The sequence below is a fragment of the Bolinopsis microptera genome, chromosome 10, assembly GCF_026151205.1.
Source record: "Bolinopsis microptera isolate Bmic1 chromosome 10, MBARI_Bmic_1.0, whole genome shotgun sequence".
Taxonomy (NCBI): Eukaryota; Metazoa; Ctenophora; class Tentaculata; order Lobata; family Bolinopsidae; genus Bolinopsis; species Bolinopsis microptera.
This window is the reverse complement of record NC_087081.1, coordinates 4,038,142-4,061,385: the sequence shown is the minus strand read 5'-3', so window position 1 is coordinate 4,061,385 and position 23,244 is coordinate 4,038,142. Positions and strand designations below refer to the sequence as shown.

At 36.8% G+C, this 23,244-nt stretch overlaps 2 protein-coding genes across 3 annotated transcripts; one reads left to right on the top strand and one right to left on the bottom strand.

Annotated features, from left to right (window-relative positions):
* Window positions 1-2,062: 2,062 nt before the first annotated feature.
* On the bottom strand, window positions 2,063-11,741 carry LOC134822044 (uncharacterized). Of its 2 annotated transcripts, XM_063832883.1 has the most exons (10): window positions 11,590-11,741; window positions 10,798-11,365; window positions 7,555-7,911; window positions 7,196-7,267; window positions 6,760-6,841; window positions 5,247-5,287; window positions 2,928-2,984; window positions 2,599-2,797; window positions 2,230-2,334; window positions 2,063-2,199 (listed from the first exon to the last, which is right to left on the bottom strand). In XM_063832883.1, exons 1-9 carry the CDS (start codon window positions 11,665-11,667, stop codon window positions 2,277-2,279), a joined length of 1,512 nt encoding a protein of 503 aa, XP_063688953.1. In that variant the 5' UTR covers window positions 11,668-11,741; the 3' UTR covers window positions 2,063-2,199; window positions 2,230-2,276. The 2 variants fall into 2 exon arrangements, with proteins under 2 accessions (XP_063688953.1, XP_063688952.1); XM_063832882.1 differs by having other exon boundaries at window positions 2,063-2,334.
* A 2,570-nt stretch (window positions 11,742-14,311) lies between these two features.
* LOC134822024 (MFS-type transporter SLC18B1-like) lies at window positions 14,312-19,219 on the top strand. Its single transcript, XM_063832854.1, has 11 exons — window positions 14,312-14,392; window positions 14,621-14,753; window positions 14,975-15,060; window positions 15,315-15,404; window positions 15,604-15,766; window positions 15,975-16,137; window positions 16,292-16,421; window positions 17,248-17,346; window positions 17,899-18,008; window positions 18,440-18,610; window positions 18,738-19,219. The coding sequence occupies exons 1-11, from the start codon at window positions 14,332-14,334 to the stop codon at window positions 18,834-18,836; spliced, it is 1,305 nt and encodes a 434-aa protein (XP_063688924.1). The 5' UTR covers window positions 14,312-14,331; the 3' UTR covers window positions 18,837-19,219.
* Window positions 19,220-23,244: the final 4,025 nt, after the last annotated feature.

Genomic DNA, 23,244 nt, shown 5'->3' with positions numbered 1-23,244 from the left:
AGTAAAATTGCTTTAGTAACGCAGCATGCATAGTTGCTTATACTCTTATAGATTCGATAATATTCTCACAGACACGACGCGACAAAAGTGTTAAAACAGTTGATAAGTTTAACATTATAACATTATTATTAGGGCAGTAGTAAAATCGGTTTAACTTTAAGGTTGGAAGTGAAACATTGCAAATAATGTTAGTAACCATAGTAACCATAGTAACCATAGTAACCATAGTAAAGTAGTAACCATATAGCGAGTATTATACTAGGATTGAGTATTATGGAACCACAGTATAAGTATAACCGAACTACCGCTTATATAAAATTATAAAGTGGAGGGTGATATTTCAAAAATTTGGACGTGAAACTTCCAATTTATAACTTGAATTACACACTAATTTATCCCCGTCGATAAGAAGAAATGAGCAGTAAACGGCTCATGTAGAAACAAGCCAGCGTGACAGTTCGTACATTTGTTACTTAATCTCTTAATCTCTGAATCGATGCTTTAATGGTAATTTTTTAAACTAATTACACAGGCTGATTCATCTCAATAAGTATTTAATCATATTGCATATAATTATACAGGTGATGAATTTTACAAACATTATTTTTATGCACGTCAGAGCGCGTGGGTGAATTTTCAAATTCAATCTCCGTTCATTCTGGGCACAGGGGTGTAGGAAGAGGGGGGGGTCAACAATGGGTCCAATTAAGGGGGGGGGGGGGGGTTCACCCTGATTTTTTTGTGAAACTTGGTTTCGAGATAGCAGTTGACCAACAAACTAGAACCGGTGACCGAACTTTTGAGGGGGTCTCCGACCCCAACCGCCAAACGGTGCCCGCGGGGCAGCCACGCCCATATTTGGTTCAAATTAGGCCCAATTTAGCCAAATACCCTGAACATGCCCAAAACCCGGATTTAATGTGCTTTACTTGTAGCTAGTGGTCCCCTGAATAAGTATATGAATTTTCATCAAGATTGGGCAAAAAATGACTGAGTTATGAGCCAAAAACCATATGACCATATTTGGGCATACGCACCAAATTTGATCGATTTTGGCCCATAAATTGGTCAAATATCAATATTTCGAATGAAACCAACTTTATATGAAAGGTAAGTTTATACTACACATTCTCTATGATTATCAGCTCAGTATCTACCTAACTGTGGATACTGTGTTCAAATAATCACAAAAAATGAACAAAATCGTCCATATCTCAGTTCGCAATATTTGCAAAACTGATTTCGCTCAAAACAATAGAACTCAATAGGGTTTCAATATTTTTACATGAAATTTTCAGAATCAACGTAGAATCGCATTTCGACCTTATCTCTTGTATTGAAATTTTGAGTTAGGCCTTTAAAAATATTTGGCGGCCAAATTCCAAAATTTGCCAGGCATTTTTCAGATTTTGGCCGCCAAATTTTTTTAAAGGCCTAACTCAAAATTTTGCAAATATCGCGTACTGAGATATGGACGATTTTGTTCATTTTTTGTGATTATTTGAACACAGAATCCACAGTTAGGTAGATACTGAGCTGATAATCACAGAGAATGTGTAGTATAAGCTCACCTTTTATATAAAGTTGGTTTCATTCAAAAATATTGATATTTGACCAATTTATGGGCCAAAATCGATCAAATTTGGTGCGTATGCCCAAATATGGTTTTTGGCTCATAACTCAGTCATTTTTTGCCCAATCTTGATGAAAATGCATATACTTGTTCAGGGGACCACTAGCTACAAGTAGAGCACATTAAATCTGGGTTTTGGGCATGTTCAGGGTATTTGGCTAAATTGGGCCTAATTTAGACCAAATATGGGCGTGGCTGTCCCGCGGGCACCGTTTGGCGGTTGGGGTCGGGGACCCCCTCAAAAGTTCGGTCCCCGGTTCTAGTTTGTTGGTCAACTGCTATCTCGAAACCAAGTTTCACAAAAAAATCAGGGTGAACCCCCCCCCCCCCCCCCCCCCCCCCCCCCTTTAAACTAATTCTTGTTTGGTTAATTACTTTGAGACTCACAAGTAAGAAGAAACTGAGCAATGAGACAGGTAAACGACTATATTCTCCGATATAGCAATTATAATAGTATAGAACACCAAATCTTAACATAAAGAACCATTTTATTTGTAATTACATTGCTTGTGAACATAGTCCCACACCGATTGCTTGCGGAGTGAACCCACGCAACCCATCAAAAACTGCAGTGGAGTGAACTTTGGTGTGAACACGAACGGAGCGTTATATTCACTATTTAGATTGCAAGCGGAGGGATCAGCTAGCACGCCACGTATTCATCTTCTTGGAGGCAATCATAAGGGTAGCATGTTCTCCATCTGAGAGGAAATATTAATGTCATGATGTAAAGAGGAGTAGCATATATTAAGACGTAATGTTTAATAATGTGAAGGAGTAAATAAAGACGCTTGACGCAATGGCACTACCGGACTACGATGTATGGGGACTTGCCACCCCATGGCAACATTAAAATATATCAACTTCGTTTCATCGTTTCCTGTTAATATAAAACTCCGTTACAAATTGAACTGGGATCTGGCAATACTATGAGAGAAATAGAAAAATTTGGATTGTGACCCTACCTGAATATAAACCCATCAGTACCACAGTCACCAGGATAATCCCACTCATCGCAATCACAGGGGGCCTCTGTTTCAGAGGGAGGGGCTTCAGTTGTAACGGGAGGGTTCGTGCCCACTACACCTGGTTCAGCTGTAGTTGAGTCTGTAGGAGGGGTCTCACTGGGTCCCTCGGTGCTGGGTCCCTCAGTGCTGGGGCCTCCTGAGGTGTTGAAATGTTAATATCGCCTACTTTATGAGAAAAGCTTTTTCGTACTGCTCATGTTATGACGCAGAATAAACAAAAGCTGTGCTATCAATTACGTATTAAGATATGGACTCTAAACTCTTACCGTCGTCACTACCACCGCCGCCACCACCGCCACCACCACCACCGCTACCGCCGCCACCTGAACGATGAAAATGTTGTATTTTTGATTTAAAATATTGTACTTTCAATTTAACAAATTGTACTTTTACTGACCAGTTTCGTCATCGACCATTTTGTCAAGAATGTTTAATGTTTATTAATTATTATTATTATGAATGTTTATTAATTATTAGATTAAGAATGTTTGCAGGTCCAGATGGTATCCATGGCACAGTGTTAAAAAATTGTGCGAGCACTCTTGCAAAGCCTCTAACCATGATTTTCAACACCTCTTTTGTGACTGGATGTGTGCCGGAGAAATGGAAGCTTGCTTCTGTTGTTCCGGTACACAAGAAGGGTGAAAAAGGATCTGTTGAAAATTACAGACCCATCTCACTGACATGCTTAGTTATGAAAGTTTTTGAACGTTGTATTTCGAAAGAGTTGCTCGCAGCTTGTGAAGGGTTAATCGACTGTAGACAACACGGTTTTGTGAATGGGAAGTCTTGCACTACCCAGATGGTCCCATTCACAGACAACCTTGCGCTGGCCCTGAACAATAAGTCAAGATCCGACATTGTTTATTTTGATTTTGCTAAGGCATTTGACAGTGTATCACATGACTTAATCCTTCGCAAGCTAAAAAATTTATATGGTATTGATGGTCTGATGCTTAGATTTTTAAAGTCGTATTTACAAGACAGACGACAGCAGGTTGTTGTAGGCGGAGCTGTCTCAAGCATGCTTCCCGTGCAATCAGGAGTGCCCCAGGGATCTATTCTGGGACCACTTCTGTTTGTTCTATTCATCAACGACATGTTCTCGTGTGTTTCGGAGGATACAAATGTAGCATTGTATGCAGATGACACCAAAATTTGGAGGGTCATCGAATGCTTTGAAGACCACTATATTCTCCAAGGAGATATAGACAGGTTGTTTGCCTGGTCAATCGATAACAAAATGACTTTTCACCCTTCAAAGTGTAAGGTGTTATCTGTAACTCTGCAAAGAAATGTATTAGACAATCTTCCTTTTAATATTTATTGGTATAATCTTAATGAAGTCATAATTGATTATGTGGCATCCCATACAGATCTTGGTGTAATAATGAACAACAGATTTCTGTGGGGTGCACATTGTGATCAATTGATATCTAAAGCAAGCTCAAAGCTTGGGCTCTTAAAGAGAACCTGTCATTTTACCATGGATAAACGCCAAAAGAGGGCTTTCTACCTTACCATTGTAAGATCAATCTTTGAACATTGCTCAGTTATATGGTGTCCTCAGCGATCGACACACATGTCGAAGTTTGAGGCAATCCAGAAAAGAGCGATCAAATGGATCAATGGACAACAGTTTGATCATTATAGTGATATTGAATTCTATGAGAAGCAGAAGGAGCTTAAAATTCTACCCATTAGATCTAAGTTCATCCATAATTCAATTACGCTCTTCTATAAAATAGTAAATGATTTGGTAAGTATATCTCTACCTGAATATATTACTGTTGTTGAAGCTGGAACAATGAGGTACACAAGGAGCACGGCATCAGTCATTGAAGGACTTGACACCAGCACATATACCTGCTCTATTGTACCAAACTGCGATAGTTTCAGAAACAGCTTCTTTTATAGAACAATGCTTCTGTGGAATGCACTGCCAGCCTATGTTAGACAGACTGAGAAAATTTCTATTTTCAAAACAAAGCTAACTGAATTTCTCTGGTCTTCTGACGTATGCTGGCCTGATTAGATGGCCCATCATGGAATATTATTATATATATATTTTACTTTATGAATGTCATACTCTCTATAATTTGCCCCTCGCACCTGCAGTAGAACGCGCCGTTTTTTCTTTTATGAAACAACCCGAAACAAGCGCGTCACGCAGTACGTGAGTGGCTAGATTGTAGATTGTTTTATTATAATATTATTTAATTATGTTATTTTGTTGTTATGTCGTGTAAGTTTGTGGAGTAGTAGCAAGAAGGTATCGTATACATTTAAATTTGTTCTCTTGATTATTTATTAATGATTTTATGTAGGGTCGGCACCAATGTTATTATGGTCTTACCACCGTGTTTTGGTTCAGCCGAAATAAATTTTACGTTGATGTTTTTACAATTTGTTTCTCACTCCAGCTGAGTCTGGTAGTGTTGAGTATCATGAATATTTTTCTAGCTCTCTTTTTCCATGTTTTTGCTTCACAGGAGATATTGTGGTCTTTTTATTGAATATAACTGTAATACATTGATGTAAAGTTTATTTGAATTTTGAAATAAAAATTAATTATTATTTCATACCCCCGCCAGAGTTATTATCCCAGATCCAATCGTAGCAAACTCTGAAAAAGGGTAATTGAAAAAGACTAACAAAATTTTACTCAAAATGAGGTTGTATCAGATTATTGATTGAACACTTAAGTTCGTATCTTGTGGAACATATTGAACATATGGAATATATTAAAAAAGAAAAATGTTTAAGAATGTCATTTTGTGAGGCGTAAGAATCATTTTTTGTTTTCATACTTGAACACAGTATTTGGTTATATTTGATATTTTCTATGACTGGATAGATCACTTTTCAGTGTTTAGTTAACGTTTGACATGTTTTAAGAGTTGTTATTACTCTCTGCTTTCACAAAATAGAAGCTTTATTAATTATTTCGTTGAGTTTTGAAATCAGAGTGTGAAATCAAAGAGTTTGAAATCAAAGTTTTGATATCAGAGCTGCACTTTTGTAATGCTACTTGATTTTTAACTGTCAGAGTACTTCAATCTGAAACATTGTCATTTTGTAAGGCTTTTCGCTGTCATTTTGTGAGGCATTTTGATCAAAATTGATGATCAAAAAAACTCATTTAGGCTCATCATAAGCTTACTGGGTTTTAGAATACCAATAATTAGGCAAGGGGCATCCAATATAAATATGCCATCTTTGTAGATTCATAAATTAAATTGTCATTTTGTGAGGCATAACAGTGTCATTTTGTGAGGCTAGGTCATTTTTCTACCAAAGTCACTAAGTTTTTTTACTTGACCAGAGTAGCCTTTGATTGACATAAGTCATGGTAGTACCTGGTTTCCTGGGGTTAAATTCTAAACTTTGGTCTCCATTCTGGGTAACAGTTAGGCGGGGCAATGACTGAACAGCAAAAACGTCCATATGTATGTAAGAAATATAAATTCTATGTCATTATCAATATCATTCCTTGGGAAGTTTTAATCAATGCTTTTTCTTTAATACAGTAAAAGGAATAGGGTTCAATGTATAGGGAACCTAAGCTACAGCATGGTCTATGTGGACTGTCATTTTTTGAGGCCTGTCATTTTGTAATGCCGATACCCGTAAATATTTTTAAAATAAATATTTTTAAGTAAATATTTTTAAAATAAATATTTTTAAAATAAATATTTTGAAAATAAATATAAAGTACCCAAGGAAATATTTTGAAAATAAATATTTTGAAAATAAATATAAAGTACCCAAGGAAATATTTTGAAAATAAATATTTTGAAAATAAATATAAGGTACCCAAGGAAATATTTTGAATATAAATATTTTTAAAATAAATATTTTTAAGTAAATGTTTTTAAAATAAATATTTTTAAAATAAATATTTTGAAAATAAATATAAAGTACCCAAGGAAATATTTTGAAAATAAATATTTTGAAAATAAATATAAAGTACCCAAGGAAATATTTTGAAAATAAATATTTTGAAAATAAATATAAGGTACCCAAGGAAATATTTTGAATATAAATATTTTGAAAATAAATATAAAGTACCCAAGGAAATATTTTGAAAATACTCACACTGGACGGTAGTGTTGGGGTTGATCAGTCCAATGCCAGTGACAATTAGGAAGTCTTACCCATCCTCCGCACTGTAAATTACCTGTCATACAAATTCTTGATTTAACCAAATTGAGCTGATCTATAGAAATAAAGAACACAGATTCGAAGAATATAAGTACGCTATTATGAACAAACAAGTATTTAAACAAGTGAAAACTCGAAAAAGGCGGGCAGACGAGTAGTTTCATATGCCCGAGGATTGGTATTATTCTTTCTATAACAGTATATTTATACCATGAAATGATGATGGTTCATTTGATTCTGCCGGCCTAATTCGAGTTTTTCGCTAGTTTGAAATGCTCCTTCTTATATGCAGTTGAGCACTTTCTTTGGCAAACCAAGCAACTAATTAATGTTATCATAACTAAGAATATAATGTGTATTATGTAATTACCGTTGTAATGTGTGAGATATGTGTTCCAGATCCACTGTTTATTTTGAAGTTGCAGCCAGCAAGCTGTAGGTCCTGTAATTACAATTATCATTATTATTAATGCTAATTTCCATAATTATCAATTATGATTATCATACTTATCATACTTATTAATGCTTTTCATACAAAGTTATAATGTGAAGAAGTTGTGCCTAAATATTTGGGTTGGACGAAGTTAAACTGCCATTTAAAACTTCAAGTTTAACGTCCTCTCAAAAAAGTGACGAAATTTGTAGATCAAAGATTAGTTGCTGCTGATTAGAAGTTTAAAAATTAGTCGTTATAAATTAATCATTGTTTAATAAAACTTAGATACCAACCAGTGGGTGTGGTAGTTGCAGCAGTAGGACCTGACGGACTTGAACTAGAACCAGAAGGTAAAGTAGCAAAAATAGAAGGGAAAGAAGTCCCGGTGAAAGGGCTACCAGATGTAGTACCAGACACGGTACCAGATGCAGTACCAGATGCAGTACCGGATGGAGTACCGGAAACGGTACCAGATGCAGTACCAGAAGTGGTACCAGACACAGTACCAGACACAGTACCAAAACTGGTTACAGTACTGGATACAGGACTGAAACTGATCGAGCCGGTGGCCGTGAAGGCAGAGCCAGTTGCAGTGCTCCCCGTGGGCAATGTTATGGACGGCAGGGAGGACGCTGCGGTGCTTGCTTCTCCTTAAATGAAGTGTTATAACAGTGAGAAACTTCAAATTATATGAGGAATTTCAAGCAAATTTATGGTTGAAATACTAGAGTAGCAGAGAGGAGTTGAGTGTGCACTTCAATGTACACAATTTTTGACCACGCAGGGTCTTTCATTAGGTCATTCCAAACCAAAATCATCTAGGTACCCATTTTGTATCGGTAGTCCCAGTCCTACAGGGCGAAATTTCTAAATTGCCCTCAGGCGCAAATTTGGGATTTTTGTATCTCGGCTTCTAAAAGACTTAGAGACTTGAAAATTGGCTTAAAATAACCGCAATACCCTTATTTATATACAAGTTATGAAGCAATATAAGGTCTCAAGTGCCTAGTTTTAAAGATATTCATGAAAAACTGTTTTTTGGCTCATCGCAGCTGGAATTACCGGATTATTTTTACATCTCGAGCTAGAAAGGTCGTAGAAACTTCTCCGATATTGGAAAGTATTCGCAATGAGCACATTTATATAAGACTTATGAATCATTGTATGCTCTAAAATGCTTATTTGTAGAGATATTAGCAAAAATCGGTAATTTTGGCTTCACCAATACAAATTTGGTAATTCGTTTTGTCTTTTTGTTGCAAATTTTCACGTTGCAATTTTCAAGATGCGGTTTGTGGCTATCAATGGGGCTTTATATGCTATTGTATGGTTTTGATACAATCCTTCAGCACCTAGGACATAGGCAATAGGGGTCTCAAACCCTGAAATGTCAGGAACTGGGCAGTGGCCAAGATAAATATTTGATAATTACTTGGACTCTTGACTCAAATTCATCTTTTCAACGGTTAGTTAGACATCTTAAACCAGTATTGAACGTTGAGTGAAACTTCTGATCCATTTGTAGCTCAGGTGATGTGCCCCAGAACAACACACCTGAGTGACAGTGGGCCTTATCGATCATGAGCCGCAAATCACAGTGACTTTGGGCCTCAGAGACAAGGGCATTCGTACTCTTGGCTTAAATTGGCTCTTCGTTAGTATCATCAATCAGGTTTCTAACCTCTAAATCATCTGCCTGTCCATTGTCCATCCGTCTCTTTGAGATTCATTATTACTTCAAGTTTAGTCATTTCGTTTCTGTTCAACTGTAGGCGTAATGAGGGACTTCAGTCCAGCAATAAAGTCAATATCTCTAGATTTAGCAATATTTGGTTGGTTTCGCTACTTTTAAGGTAATTATGTTCAGCAAGCAAGGTTGTAAGTTTTCAGCCCTACTGCCCCGAAATATTGCCCCCCCCCCCTGGGCTCTACAGGTTATCGAATGTCCACCAACCTCTTTCCCCAATTATTGTCAGCCCCAGGACCTCTATCACCTGCAACTTTGGGTCTTAGAACTTCGGGCCCAAAGATACCTGTCCCTCAGTGACTCTGTGCCCCACATAATTCTAATTTATGACTCAATGAAAGAGGTTGGTGGACATTCGATAACCTGTAGAGCCTAGGTTCAAGATTATATCTAGAGATAAAGGAGGTGAATCTGTTTATATGCCAGTATGATAGGGAAGACTGCTGATAAAGGAACTTTAAAATGAGCTATGTTAAGCAATATTTCGGGGCAGTAGGGCTGAAAACTTACAACCTTGCTTGCTGAACATAATTACCTTAAAAGTAGCGAAACCAACCAAATATTGCTAAATCTAGAGATATTGACTTTATTGCTGGACTGAAGTCCCTCATTACGCCTACAGTTGAACAGAAACGAAATGACTAAACTTGAAGTAATAATGAATCTCAAAGAGACGGATGGACAATGGACAGGCAGATGATTTAGAGGTTAGAAACCTGATTGATGATACTAACGAAGAGCCAATTTAAGCCAAGAGTACGAATGCCCTTGTCTCTGAGGCCCAAAGTCACTGTGATTTGCGGCTCATGATCGATAAGGCCCACTGTCACTCAGGTGTGTTGTTCTGGGGCACATCACCTGAGCTACAAATGGATCAGAAGTTTCACTCAACGTTCAATACTGGTTTAAGATGTCTAACTAACCGTTGAAAAGATGAATTTGAGTCAAGAGTCCAAGTAATTATCAAATATTTATCTTGGCCACTGCCCAGTTCCTGACATTTCAGGGTTTGAGACCCCTATTGCCTATGTCCTAGGTGCTGAAGGATTGTATCAAAACCATACAATAGCATATAAAGCCCCATTGATAGCCACAAACCGCATCTTGAAAATTGCAACGTGAAAATTTGCAACAAAAAGACAAAACGAATTACCAAATTTGTATTGGTGAAGCCAAAATTACCGATTTTTGCTAATATCTCTACAAATAAGCATTTTAGAGCATACAATGATTCATAAGTCTTATATAAATGTGCTCATTGCGAATACTTTCCAATATCGGAGAAGTTTCTACGACCTTTCTAGCTCGAGATGTAAAAATAATCCGGTAATTCCAGCTGCGATGAGCCAAAAAACAGTTTTTCGTGAATATCTTTAAAACTAGGCACTTGAGACCTTATATTGCTTCATAACTTGTATATAAATAAGGGTATCGCGGTTATTTTAAGCCAATATTCAAGTCTCTAAGTCTTTTAGAAGCCGAGATACAAAAATCCCAAATTTGCGCCTGAGGGCAATTTAGAAATTTCGCCCTGTAGGACTGGGACTACCGATACAAAATGGGTACCTAGATGATTTTGGTTTGGAAAGACCTAATGAAAGACCCTGCGTGGTCAAAAATTGTGTACATTGAAGTGCACACTCAACTCCTCTCTGCTACTAGAGTAAAAGTTAAAAACTGAATTTGTAATTTCCGGGCAAAATCTTCATTTTTTTGCTGTTTAAAAACCGCGCTTTTAAACGTTTCAAAGTCGGAAATGTAAAAATTATTAGAACAATATTAGCCTTACCACCGGCGTAGCCGTAGACGTTATTTTGGTAACCTCCCGCATCAACTAAAGGATTGCCATAGTAAAGCTCAGCCATTCCATCCTCGTCTTCTGCTATGTCATTCACATTATCTGCGTCATCTTCTTTTATGTCATTCACATTATCTGCGTCATCTTCTTTTATGTCATTCACATTATCTGCTTCATCTTTTGCTATGGTATCATCTTCACCATTTGCTTTATCTCCTGCTATGACATCATCTTCACTATTTGCTTTATCTCTTGCTATGGCATCATCTTCACCATTTATTTTATCTCCTGCTATGGCATCATCTTCACTTTTTGCTTCATCTTTTGCTATGGCATCATCTTCACCATTTGCTTTATCTTCTGCTATGGTATCATCTTCACCATTTGCTTTATCTCCTGCTATGACATCATCTTCACCATTTGCTTTATCTCCTGCTAGGACATCATCTTCAACATTTGCTTTATCTCCTGCTATGGCATCATCTTCACCATTTGCTTTATCTCCTGCTATGTCATCATCTTCATCTCCTGCGACATTAACAGCATCGTCACCGTTATCCTAAAATATAACATCATTTATTGTTAAAGTTAGGGCCAACTGCCAAGGTCTCTATCGTTTGTACGGTGGACTTTGATGATATTTAACAGTTATTTAAGATACCTTTATTTGACGAGATTGAGCTAAATAGATAACGCCTTTACTACGTCGATCGTAAGTCATTCACCTTTTTTTTGCAAAACTCCAGAAGTCAGAACAAACTAATTTAAATTTAAATTGTTTACCTTTTTATTCTTTCCATGGTTACCAAGAGTTCGGGATAACACACTCAAAACCACAAGTAAACATAAAACACGACGCATTTCACAGTAACCGAAATTTTAAAACTGGTAACAAAGAAATCGAGGTTACACCTGGAAAATCAAAACAGCTGAAAATCTGCAGGGCGTGTTATGGTTTAACAAAATGCCATTTGTTATGACTAGCAAAAACTACCATGTTAAGGTGTTTGCTGTCAGGTATGTTGTGCAAGGTCAAAACAAAATCTAGGTGGTGAGATTGCAATTGCCACGTCTTCAGCGGATAAGTTATGCAACATGAATCTTCGATAATTTCCTTTTTCTTCTTCAATATTAACATTATTCATTATTCATTATACTGTAAAAGTATAAAAGAATTAAGAGGAAAACACTCCAGATTGTAGAGTCTTGTAGAGTCTTGTAAAATCTTTTAAAGTCTTGTAAAGTCTTGTAGAGTCTTGTAGAGTCTCGTAAAGTCTTGTAGAGTCTTGTAGAGTCTCGTAAAGTCTTGTAGAGTCTTGTAGAGTCTCGTAAAGTCTTGTAGAGTCTTGTAGAGTCTCGTTCATAGATCCTCTCTCTAGTATCCTACTATCATGGTAAACCAGTATTTCTGAATGTCCAGTCTAATTAACTATAAACTATGAACTCAAGTATCATGCAGAACTCAGAAGATATAGCAAAATGAGCTGAGCTTTTAATTTTTGTTATAATCTGTCACAACTTCACATGTTTGCTTTCTGTGATCCGTCATGATGTAATTAGTTTCCGGAATGTTACCTCCGCCTCCGTGTGAAATAGTTCAGTAATCTGTAATAGTCTGGCAATAGCGGAGATACCTACTCTATAGAGTTCTGTTGAGGTTTCACCTCTACTTTACCTTTACTTCACCCCTACTTCACCTCTACTTCATCTAGTAGTAGTAATTAGTAGATTGCTTCACGAACACAGCCTAGCCGTGTTTGTTTCAAGTGTGTTTGTTTCAGCTTTGTTTTCTTAGTAGCTGGGTTATTTTGATTTGTAGTATGTAAAAACCGTGAAGACAGCTCAGCAACGATATAAATTAATAGCATCTGCCCTAAACCAGTAACCAGTGTATCGACACGTACTGTAGTGCGACACGTACTGTATAGTAGCGTGACACGTACTGTATAGTAGCGTGACACGTACTGTAGTGCGACACGTACTGTAGTGCGACACGTACTGTATAGTTGCGTGACACGTACTGTATAGTTGCGTGACACGTACTGTATAGTAGCGTGACACGTACTGTATAGTAGCGTGACACGTACTGTAGTGCGACACGTACTGTAGTGCGTCACGTACTGTAGTGCGACACGTACTGCAGTGCGACACGTACTGTATAGTGCGACACGTACTGTAGTGCGACACGTACTGTAGTGCGACACGTACTGTAGTGCGACACGTACTGTAGTGCGACACGTACTGTAGTGCGACACGTACTGTAGTGCGACACGTACTGTAGTGCGACACGTACTGCAGTGCGACACGTACTGTATAGTGCGACACGTACTGTAGTGCGACACGTACTGTAGTACTTCCTAACACTATGATAACAACATGGTTTCTATTCGCAGATCAATTAGCTGATTAGGAAGTAGATAACTAATTAGTTATCATGACGTGTTACCTACTTTGATAAGTGATGTGACAATAACACGGATGTACCGCGTATCTTTTAGCCTGTTTTGTATTTTTGGTTCTTTACCGATACTTGGAATTCGAGCGCTATATATGGCGCTATAGCGATAGCGCTATCTAGCGTCAGATAGCGACAGTTAGCAACTTTAGTGTCCAGGATGATGTACCTAATACCCCAATTTACCGCGTTTTTTCCTTTCCCCAAGTGGGGCTTAACATACATAAAGTGAACAAACAAAAACTCGATTTACAGCGCCCCGATTTACTGCGGTTGTTTTTTTCCCCCAAACTACGCGGTAAATTGGGATTTTACTAATACCCTTGGGACTGAGATATCTTATATCAATATAGAACCTAATCAATATAATAGAACCTGATAACCTTTCTAAACTCATCAAAAACATTTTACTCTGTACTTCGTCCAGTTTATCAGTAATTATGTTAGTCGAAACCATGTTTATAATATTATAATAATATTATAATAATAATTTTAATATATTACAATGACTCCTTATCAAATATCTGCCCGAATGCTGTGTAACAAAATGATAACATTATCTTAGTGTCTAGACATTTCAAATTTAAGATACTTTTTGATTTTTACTTATTTGAATCATTTTGAGAGTTTCTGACTGATGAGCATGGCTCGTTTCCATATTTCCAATTCAATGAATATTTTTATCAACAGTTGTTAAGTAAAGCCACTAAACGTAAAATGAACCATTAAATTATAACCAATAACTTCTAGTTGCGCTACTCAGTCAGAGTCTTAGATGTCAGAATACGTAAAAAATAATATTACAAGTTGCAAATGAATCTTAGTTGCGAGCTTTAGTTGCGAGCTTTAATTGCGAGCTTTAGTTGCGAGCTTTAGTTGCGAGCTTTAGTTGCGAGCTTTAGTTTCGAGCTTTAGTTGCGAGCTTTAGTTGCGAGCTAGTTGACAAACATAACTGTAAATAATTCTTATAGTCACAAGGTTTTTTGCTTGTTGGTAATACTAGAATACTGTAAATGTAATAGAATATTGAAATAATATTCTAATAGTTGGGAATAGTGCTCAACAGAGCGATGGAGGGTTTACACAGCGTAGCTGGCACTTTATCACGGACGAGGAAAGTTGTCCTGTTTGGTGAGTTTTAGTCTAGTTTCCGCTCTAATTTTATTATTATTAAGTTATTAAGTAAGAGCAGGGTATCAATTGCTTGTTTAGAACAGCTAATTAGCAAATCTTTGTACAGGTATCTAATTCTCTAATGCTTTTGGACACGAAGGGAAACACACAACATAAGGCTCGAAATCTTCATAAAACTACATCATTAAAATTTGTAGCATGTAAGTATCTAATTCTTCTTTTCAGGGATAATCACGTGTGTTCTGTTCTTTGCGTTTGTGTTCTACTCGCTCCCAGCTGCCTTCCTCCCCCTCTACGACCAGTCTCATGACGTCTCCAGTACTTGGACAGGGGTTCTCATCGGAGCTGGTCCTCTTAGGTTCCTATAACTTTATCAGAGTTGAAATACAAGTCACATTTTATCTGAAGTATTACTTAGTTTTATGATGTTAACTTTTTACGCAGTTTAAATAAACATTAAATGTATCTTAATAATAATATCCCTTTAGTAATACAGTATAATACCAATAGCATAATTATTAATTTGTGGGCACATATCTTATCCTCATCAATATAACAAATTGATAAAATATTTTTCAGCTACGTTTTTGTTTGTCCCCTCTCAGCTCTTCTTTTGAACACCTTCTCAAACAAGAAGCTATATATCGTGCCCACAGCTTCATTAGGTAACTGTAACTATAGTTTCCTAGTAACTACCTAGTAACCATGGTAACTGTAACTATAGCTCTATAGTAACCTATTAGCCATGATGCCATGATGGTAACTGTAACTATAGTAACCATGGTAGTACCTAATAATTCTCCTCTGATCTGGATCACTTTGTAAACACGTTTATTCTGTACCGTAAAACTCTTCAGGTAACCATGGTAACCACCTAAACCTCTTCAGGTAACCATGGTAACCACCTGAATCTCTTCAGGTATTGTCACGATGCTGTTCAGTCTACTGGATTTTGTCCCATCTGCTGATATATTCGTGGGGTTCGGCTTCCTCTTGAGAATCGTTCAAGGTAATATTTGATTGCAGATTTCACATCTTGGTCAAAATAGAAAAATATCGAAAACATTCGTGCATGTTTCCTTATCGTGCTTAAAAACACATTTAACCAGAGTTGCCATATGAACTAGATTAATTTTGTATGTCCAATAAAATTACTTTTATCATATTCCTTAGTTATTTCCGTATTCAACTAAAAAAGTTTCCCACAGGCATATGCGGGGGTATAATCTCGGTGACCTCGTTTGCTGCCCTGGTAGCGATCTACCCTGATAGAGTTGCCACGGTAACCGCACTTGCGGAGACAGTTCTTAATGGGGCCCTTGCTGTGGGCCCCTTTTTAGGGAGCGTTCTGTACGCGACTGGGGGGTTTCAGTGAGTTGCTTCGTATCTTCATTATTCTATTATTGCTCGATATAAATTTGTTGATACTAGTCGATATGATTTCACCTGCAGACCGGTTTTATGTAAAGTTGTAACAATCGTCCCCAATCTGTAATATCCTTGTAACCATGGCTACAATGAACCCTCTCATGTTACCATGGTAACTGTAACTATAGTTACAGTAAACCGTCTCCCCCAGACTAGCGTTCTTTGTACCCGGTCTCCTAATCCTGCTGTCCGTCCTCCCTGAGTGTTTTGTTCCCCAACTCACCACCAGCAGTAAGGCTACAACTTGGCGGTCTCTCAAAACTTTACTGGATCCTGGCATCCTGTTCGCTGCGTGGCATTGCTCAGCGTGTCAGGTAACTTCTTAGTTTACGAGTTCAATTTCACTTTCACTTTCACTTTCACTTTCACTTTCACTTTCACTTTCACTTTCACTTTCACTTTCACTTTCACTTTCACTTTCACTGTCATTTTAACTCTCATTCTAACTTTTACTTTCTCTTTCACTAGATACTACTAAACTACCACATACCAATCTTATCGCCCTACGTTGAACGTGTGTTTGGAGAATCTGTAGTTTGGGCTGGGACCGCTCTCATGATAAACTCTGGCAGCATTTGCTTATCTGCCCCATTCTTAGGTAAGTTAGTAACATTTGCTTATCTGCCCCATTCTTAGGTGAGTTAGTAACATTTGTTTATCTGCCCCATTCTTAGGTGAGTTAGTAACATTTGTTTATCTGCCCCATTCTTAGGTGAGTTAGTAACATTTGTTTATCTGCCCCATTCTTAGGTGAGTTAGTAACATTTGTTTATCTGCCCCATTCTTAGATGAGTTAGTAACATTTGCTTATCTGCCCCATTCTTAGGTGAGTTAGTAACATTTGTTTATCTGCCCCATTCTTAGGTGAGTTAGTAACATTTGCTTATCTGCCCCATTCTTAGGTGAGTTAGTAACATTTGTTTATCTGCCCCATTCTTAGGTGAGTTAGTATAACATTTGCTTATCTGCCCCATTCTTAGGTGAGTTAGTAACATTTGTTTATCTGCCCCATTCTTAGGTGAGTTAGTAACATTTGTTTATCTGCCCCATTCTTAGGTGAGTTAGTAACATTTGTTTATCTGCCCCATTCTTAGGTGAGTTAGTAACATTTGTTTATCTGCCCCATTCTTAGGTGAGTTAGTATAACATTTGTTTATCTGCCCCATTCTTAGGTGAGTTAGTGGCAGTTAGCAGTAAGTTGTAGTTAGTACCTGACTGAGTCTGTCTCAACCTTTAAAGCTTTAAATTGAAATAGCCTCGCATTAAATTGTTTTGCAAGATTCGTGATCTTAATTCTAAATTACATGTTTTTTGCGTACAGAAAAGTAATCATTAGCTTGAGTCATGTATATTTCAAATATAATGTATATTATATATACATACATATACTATAATGTATATTTGTATTTCTAATCTACCTGCAGGTTTTCTCATTGACCGGTACAATCCTTACATATTCTTAGTGATCTCTTCCATCTTCCTTCCTATTTGTTACATGTTCATTGGACCTCTACCACTTCTCTGTGAGTATATTATGTGAAATTAAATAGTTACAGTTACCAAGAGTTTAAATTTCCAATTAGTCAGACTGAGCAGGTTGAGCTGTAGTAATACACAGTTCTGAGGTGTTAAAACATTTGCATTACTATCTTCAGTAACATCCTGAATCAAAAACTCGGTTAAGTTACAGTAACCATGGTAAATAGGTATGTTCTATGTAGCTATAGTTACAGTTACCATGGTAAATAGGTATGTTCTATGTAGCTTTAGTTACAGTTACCATGGTAACTTGATAATTTCTATGTAGCTATAGTTATAGTTACCATGGTTACTGTGAGATTGTGTCGATTATTCTTTAAGTAACCACGTGTTTAACACTTAGATACAAGATATGGAACCCTTTAACTGTAGTTGCAAATACTGATTTAGATTAAAAATATGACAACAGGTTTAGCACAATGAGTAAACCAAAGTTTATATAAAACTTGCAGTTACTCAACTTGAACTCGAATTTTTATTAATTTTCTTAACTCATTAAATCTATGTTTAACCTAATTAAACATAAATCACCCCAGCGTTTATCGAGCCGTCAAAAGGGCAACTATTGACCACGCTCATGTGTTTGGGATTCTTTGTTCCTATGGGGTGTACCCCTGTTCTCCTTGTTATGTTCGATATCTACAAGGTAAATAAGTTGTTTATATAATGTTTTTAAAGTAATTAAGTTGTTTATTATAATATTTGTAAGGTAAACATTTTGTTTATTTAATGTTTGTAAATTAAACATGTTATTTATATAATGTTATAATTTGTTGGTTGTAATATCAATTTTAGTAAGGTAAACAAACTGTTTATAACGTTCATAAAGTAAACAGATTAGTCAACGTATCTGATATTTTTAAATCGTAATAAGGTTATATATAACAACTGTAACCTAGCAACTGTAACCTAGCAACTGTAACCTAGCAACTGTAACCTAGCAACTTTAACCTAGCAACTGTAACCTAGCAACTTTAACCTAGCAACTGTAACCTAGCAACTGTAACCTAGCAACTGTGACCTAGCAACTGTGACCTAGCAACTGTGACCTAGCAACTGTGACCTATGTAATTTCAGACGAAGTCGGGTGGTGATTTGCCTCAATCGGTTCAAAACGTAATTGTTTCCCTTTATTGCGCCTCATTCCCCATTGGTAGTTTTCTCGGAGCAACAATTTCTGGGATAGTAGCTGAAAAGTACATTTTTGAGTGGTCCACCGGAATCTTAGCTTTGGTATTTATCGCAGAGGTAAATACAAAAAATATGAATACCTTCAATTTCTATTACTATGAGATGGTGGAAATTGTTCAATCGAACAAATAAGGTCCTCCTTTTTTGTTGATTTTATTTTATATTAACGCTCATTTCCCTCCAGTCGTTGGCGTGTTTGGTGTTTTGTTGGGGAGTTCATTTGATGAAGAAAAACAGAAAACTTTTCAAAGGAGAATATTCCGAGACCACGCCGATACTATAAATAATTAAGTAACTACACTTACAGTTACCATGGTAACTAGGTACATTTTAGGTAGCAATACTATGCGTTAGTTGAAGTGTTTAACGCTTTGAAAAGGGTTTATTTAATCACAACATTTGTATCTCTATGAGAGTATGAAAGTATAATAATCAGTGTTATTGTTTATTAACTTTTCTATTTTTATTTTACTTTCCTATACCAAATATGGAAGTTACGATATCAAAATTAATCTAGTTCTACCTAGGGTTGCCATTATCGGTACAATTTCTTTTATCGCGATAATCGATAACTTTTTCAAAATTATCGCGATAATATCGGTTATCAGCGATAAATTTGGAACGATAATCAATACTAATAATCTCAGTAAATCTGTGTGTTTTTGGGAAATTTCCGAGCGTCTTAATTAAGAAAACTGTAAGAGTTATAGGACTGGTTTTTTTCGGTATAGTGCCGACAAAAATCTGACGAAGCCAATAAGCAAATCTTTTAAAAATCGGCTGGTGGAAAGTGGTTTACTTGATGGTTTAGTACCACAAATGTGACTCGTCGACGGTCCTGTATATGGAACAGATATTTTACGAGTATCACCCGTTAACACTCTGCATACTTGAATTATGCTCCTATGCTATGTAACCTTGTTACATCATCATTATATTATATAGTTATTAGTGGGATCGTTCACATATTACGTAATCATTTTTTGGAACATTTTTACCCCCCCTAATCATTAGGAACCTCTTCCCCCCCCCCTCAGCTGATTGCTGATAAATATAATTCATGATATTGTAAGGGGTCGTTCAGTATATGAACGACCCCTTACAATATCATGAATTTAATCTAATTTCCAACATAAATTTCGCCGCGGTACACCACGCACGCTCAAATTTCCCTACTGCCTACAATGTAATTGTTTTACTTTATTGCATCCCAATGTGGTGTTTGGTGCATTAATTAATTATTTAAATTATATTAGGCGTGCAGAACTTGAAAAATCCTGCGCACATCTGAGGTGTCGGCGTCGATTTGTATGTGGTTTGGTTGTAAATCATTTTATACTTTGCACGGTTTTGTTCGTGTTAACGATGCTTATCATGTCACGTCGTCATATTATTGCAACGTATGCTTGTAGCGCGATGCGTTACTGTGCCGCGCCGCGCACTCAATGTAGTTTATGTAATAAGCGCCATGAGTTGGCACAGAATTATTTGTCTCTGATTTTGATAAATTTGGTACCAAAAGTTGCCTTAAACTGTGAATAATGAAAATTCACCGTGTAGCACGATATAATAACGTCGACATGTATGTGGGCCTCCTGTGCATTGCAAAAGTGTACAAAGGACGAAAAATGGTTAATTTATTGCTTAAAATGCCTATAACTCCTAAAATAGTAAAAATTTTGAAATAATTCTTACAGGATCGTAATGAGCTATTAATTAATCAGACGCAACTTTTGGTACCAAAATTATAATATTTAAAGCGCCAAATTTTTAGAAAATTTGTTAAAAACTTTTGAAAAAAAAACATTCCTTTAAATCTTAAATTATTATAAATTACTCGGGTACATTTTTCACCGGTGGGGCATTTCTCGGAATCACGCCCTTTTTGACCGCACCCATATCCGCATATCGCGACCCCCGCTATAAGTATAAATTATCTCGGCTTCTGATTGAGATACAGACCTCAATTATGAACCAAAATGTGCCTAAGATGCATATTTATATTAGTGCTTAGGTGCTATGAAGATACTTAAGGCCTAAGAGACTCAGTTTTTGAGAAATCGCCAAAAATCCGATTTTACTATATTAGCAGTCTAGTGAGTAACAATTATTACACTTATTTCAAGATATCTCAGCTTCTGATTGGAGCTAAGCGCTCATCTTGGGCATGAAAATTGTCAGAATCATCGTATTAAGTGGGGTAGAGCATGGTTTTAAAGTCTTCAGACTTCAGGTTGTTGAGTTATTAAGGTCAGATCTCATTTTTATGCTCTCGCGAGTAGCGATTGATGCACTTATTTCAAGATATCTCAGCTTCTAATTGGATCTAAGCGCTCATCTTGGGCATTAAAATGGTCAGAATCATCACAATGAGTGGGGTAGAGCATGGTTTTAAAGTCTTCAGACTTCAGGTTGTTGAGTTATTAGGTCAAATCCCATTTTTACACTCTCGCGAGTAGCGATTGATGCACTTATTTCAAGATATCTCAGCTTCTAATTAGAGTTAAACGCTAATTTTGGGCATTGAAATGGTCAGAATCATCATAATAAGTGGGGTAGAGCATGGTTTTAAAGTCTTCAGACTTCAGAGTTCAGGTTGTTGAGTTATTAGGTCAAATCCCATTTTTACACTCTCGCGAGTAGCGATTGATGCACTTATTTCAAGATATCTCAGCTTCTAATTAGAGTTAAACGCTAATCTTGGGCATTGAAATGGTCAGAATCATCATAATAAGTGGGGTAGAGCATGGTTTTAAAGTCTTCAGACTTCAAGTTGTTGAGTTAGATCCCATTTTTACGCTTTCGCGAGTAGCGAGTACAGGAGTACGCTCTCGCGAACGGCTCAGTGGCTCAGTTGGTAAATCGGCCTGGCATTTCTCGAGGTACCAGGTTCGATTCCCGACTCTGTCAGTGTCACTAGCCGTGGGCTGAGCGTATTCGACGCTAAGCTAAGGACCCTGACTCCTGAGTGGTCTATGCAGCCCCCCAGTCCACTCAGCCGAATACTCAGTAATCGGGTGTGAGGGTTAAATGAAGAGCTGCCCATTGCAGCAAGTCTCGGACGAAGATGGTACACACTACCTTAACCGTCACTGGCCTAATGTATAATTGAATCCTTCGGCTTCCTGTAATTGGCTGGTTAAACTTGTGTAACAATGTGGTTGTTGGAAAGTCCGAAGTAAAACAAGTGTTGAGATTATTTGTTGCACTTATTTCAAGATATCTCAGCTTCTGAGTGGAGATATTGATAAGCGTTCATCATGGGCATTAAGATAGTAAGAATGATCAGATTGAGTAGCATCGAGCACGGTTTTAAAATCTTCAGACTTTAGGTTATTAAATGATTAGGTCAAACCCTATTTTTATGCTCTCGCAAGTATGATCACTGAAATGGTGAAAATATTTATTAAATGAACTTTAATTAATCGCCAGGAAAAAGTCGTTTGCCAAAAAATATCAGTGAAATTTCACAAAAACCTCTAGCCCTAGGAACATGCTTTACCCCACTTAATTTGATCATTCTGACCATTTTAATGCCCATGATAAGCGCTTAGCTTCAATCAGAAGCTGAGATATCTTGTAATAAGTGTGTCAATTGCTACTTGCAAGAGCGTAAAAATATGTTTTAACCTAATAATTCAACAACCTGAAGTCTGAAGACTTTAAAACCATGCTCTACCCCACTCATTGTGATGATTCTGACCATTTTAATGCCCAAGATTAGCGCTTAAATCCAATTAGAAGCTGAGATATTTTGAAATAAGTGCATCAATCGCTACTCGCGAGAGCGTAAAAATGGGATCTGACCTAATAAATCAACAGCTCGAGGTCTGAAGACTTTAGAACCATACTCTACCCCACTCATTGTGATGATTCTGACCATTTTGATGCCCAAGATGAGCGCTTAGATCCAATTAGAAGCTGAGATATCTTGAAATATGTGCATCAATCGCTACTCGCGAGAGCATAAAAATGAGATCTGACCTAATAACTCAACAACCTGAAGTCTGAAGACTTTAAAACCATGCTCTACCCCACTCATTGTGATGATTCTGACCATTTTAATGCCCAAGATGAGCGCTTAGATCCAATCAGAAGCTGAGATATCTTGAAATAAGTGTAATAATTGTTACTCACTATAGACTGCTAATATAGTAAAATCGGATTTTTGACGATTTCTCAAAAACTAAGTCTCTTAGGTCTTAAGTATCTTCATATCACTAATATAAATATGCATCTTAGGCACATTTTGGTTCATAATTAAGGTCTGTATCTCAATCAGAAGCCGAGATAATTTATAGTTTCGGTAAATAATCGCACGGTGATTTAATTGAAATACTAATATTACAATTGCGAGTATACCAAGTTTTTACACTAATTAAATCGCTCACGTTCCAGCTTTGTGAAATAGTCATTGTTTTCTCCCTAAATATGACGTTAAAACTACCTTCACCACAAGACAAAACATTCTGTAATGCCTGCTGCTATTCGAATTTTAAACTATCGTTAATAATATTTATTCGAATATCGTGCTTGTGATCGTAAATTTTTGTTCATTATGCTTAATTTATATCTTTTATGTAGTCATAAATGTTTTCAACTTTCACTCGTTCCTGCTCTCAAGAGTTTTAATTTTTGTTTGGCCAATGAAGTGTAAGAGATTTTTGCCAATTGCATGCACCATTCGAACT

What these genes read in the sequence shown, in the direction of transcription:
- LOC134822044 (XM_063832882.1), bottom strand. Translation starts at nt 11,667, where the DNA reads ATGCGTCGTGTTTTATGTTTACTTGTGGTTTTGAGTGTGTTATCCCGA. An exon ending in ACCATGGAAAGAATAAAAAG is followed by an intron (nt 11,366 to 11,589) that starts GTAAACAATTTA and finishes GTTATATTTTAG; the next exon opens with GATAACGGTGACGATGCTGT. An exon ending in CGGCGGTGGTAGTGACGACG is followed by an intron (nt 2,798 to 2,927) that starts GTAAGAGTTTAG and finishes TCAACACCTCAG; the next exon opens with GAGGCCCCAGCACTGAGGGA.
- LOC134822024 (XM_063832854.1), top strand. Translation starts at nt 14,332, where the DNA reads ATGGAGGGTTTACACAGCGTAGCTGGCACTTTATCACGGACGAGGAAA. An exon ending in ATCGGAGCTGGTCCTCTTAG is followed by an intron (nt 14,754 to 14,974) that starts GTTCCTATAACT and finishes AATATTTTTCAG; the next exon opens with CTACGTTTTTGTTTGTCCCC. An exon ending in CGTGCCCACAGCTTCATTAG is followed by an intron (nt 15,061 to 15,314) that starts GTAACTGTAACT and finishes GAATCTCTTCAG; the next exon opens with GTATTGTCACGATGCTGTTC.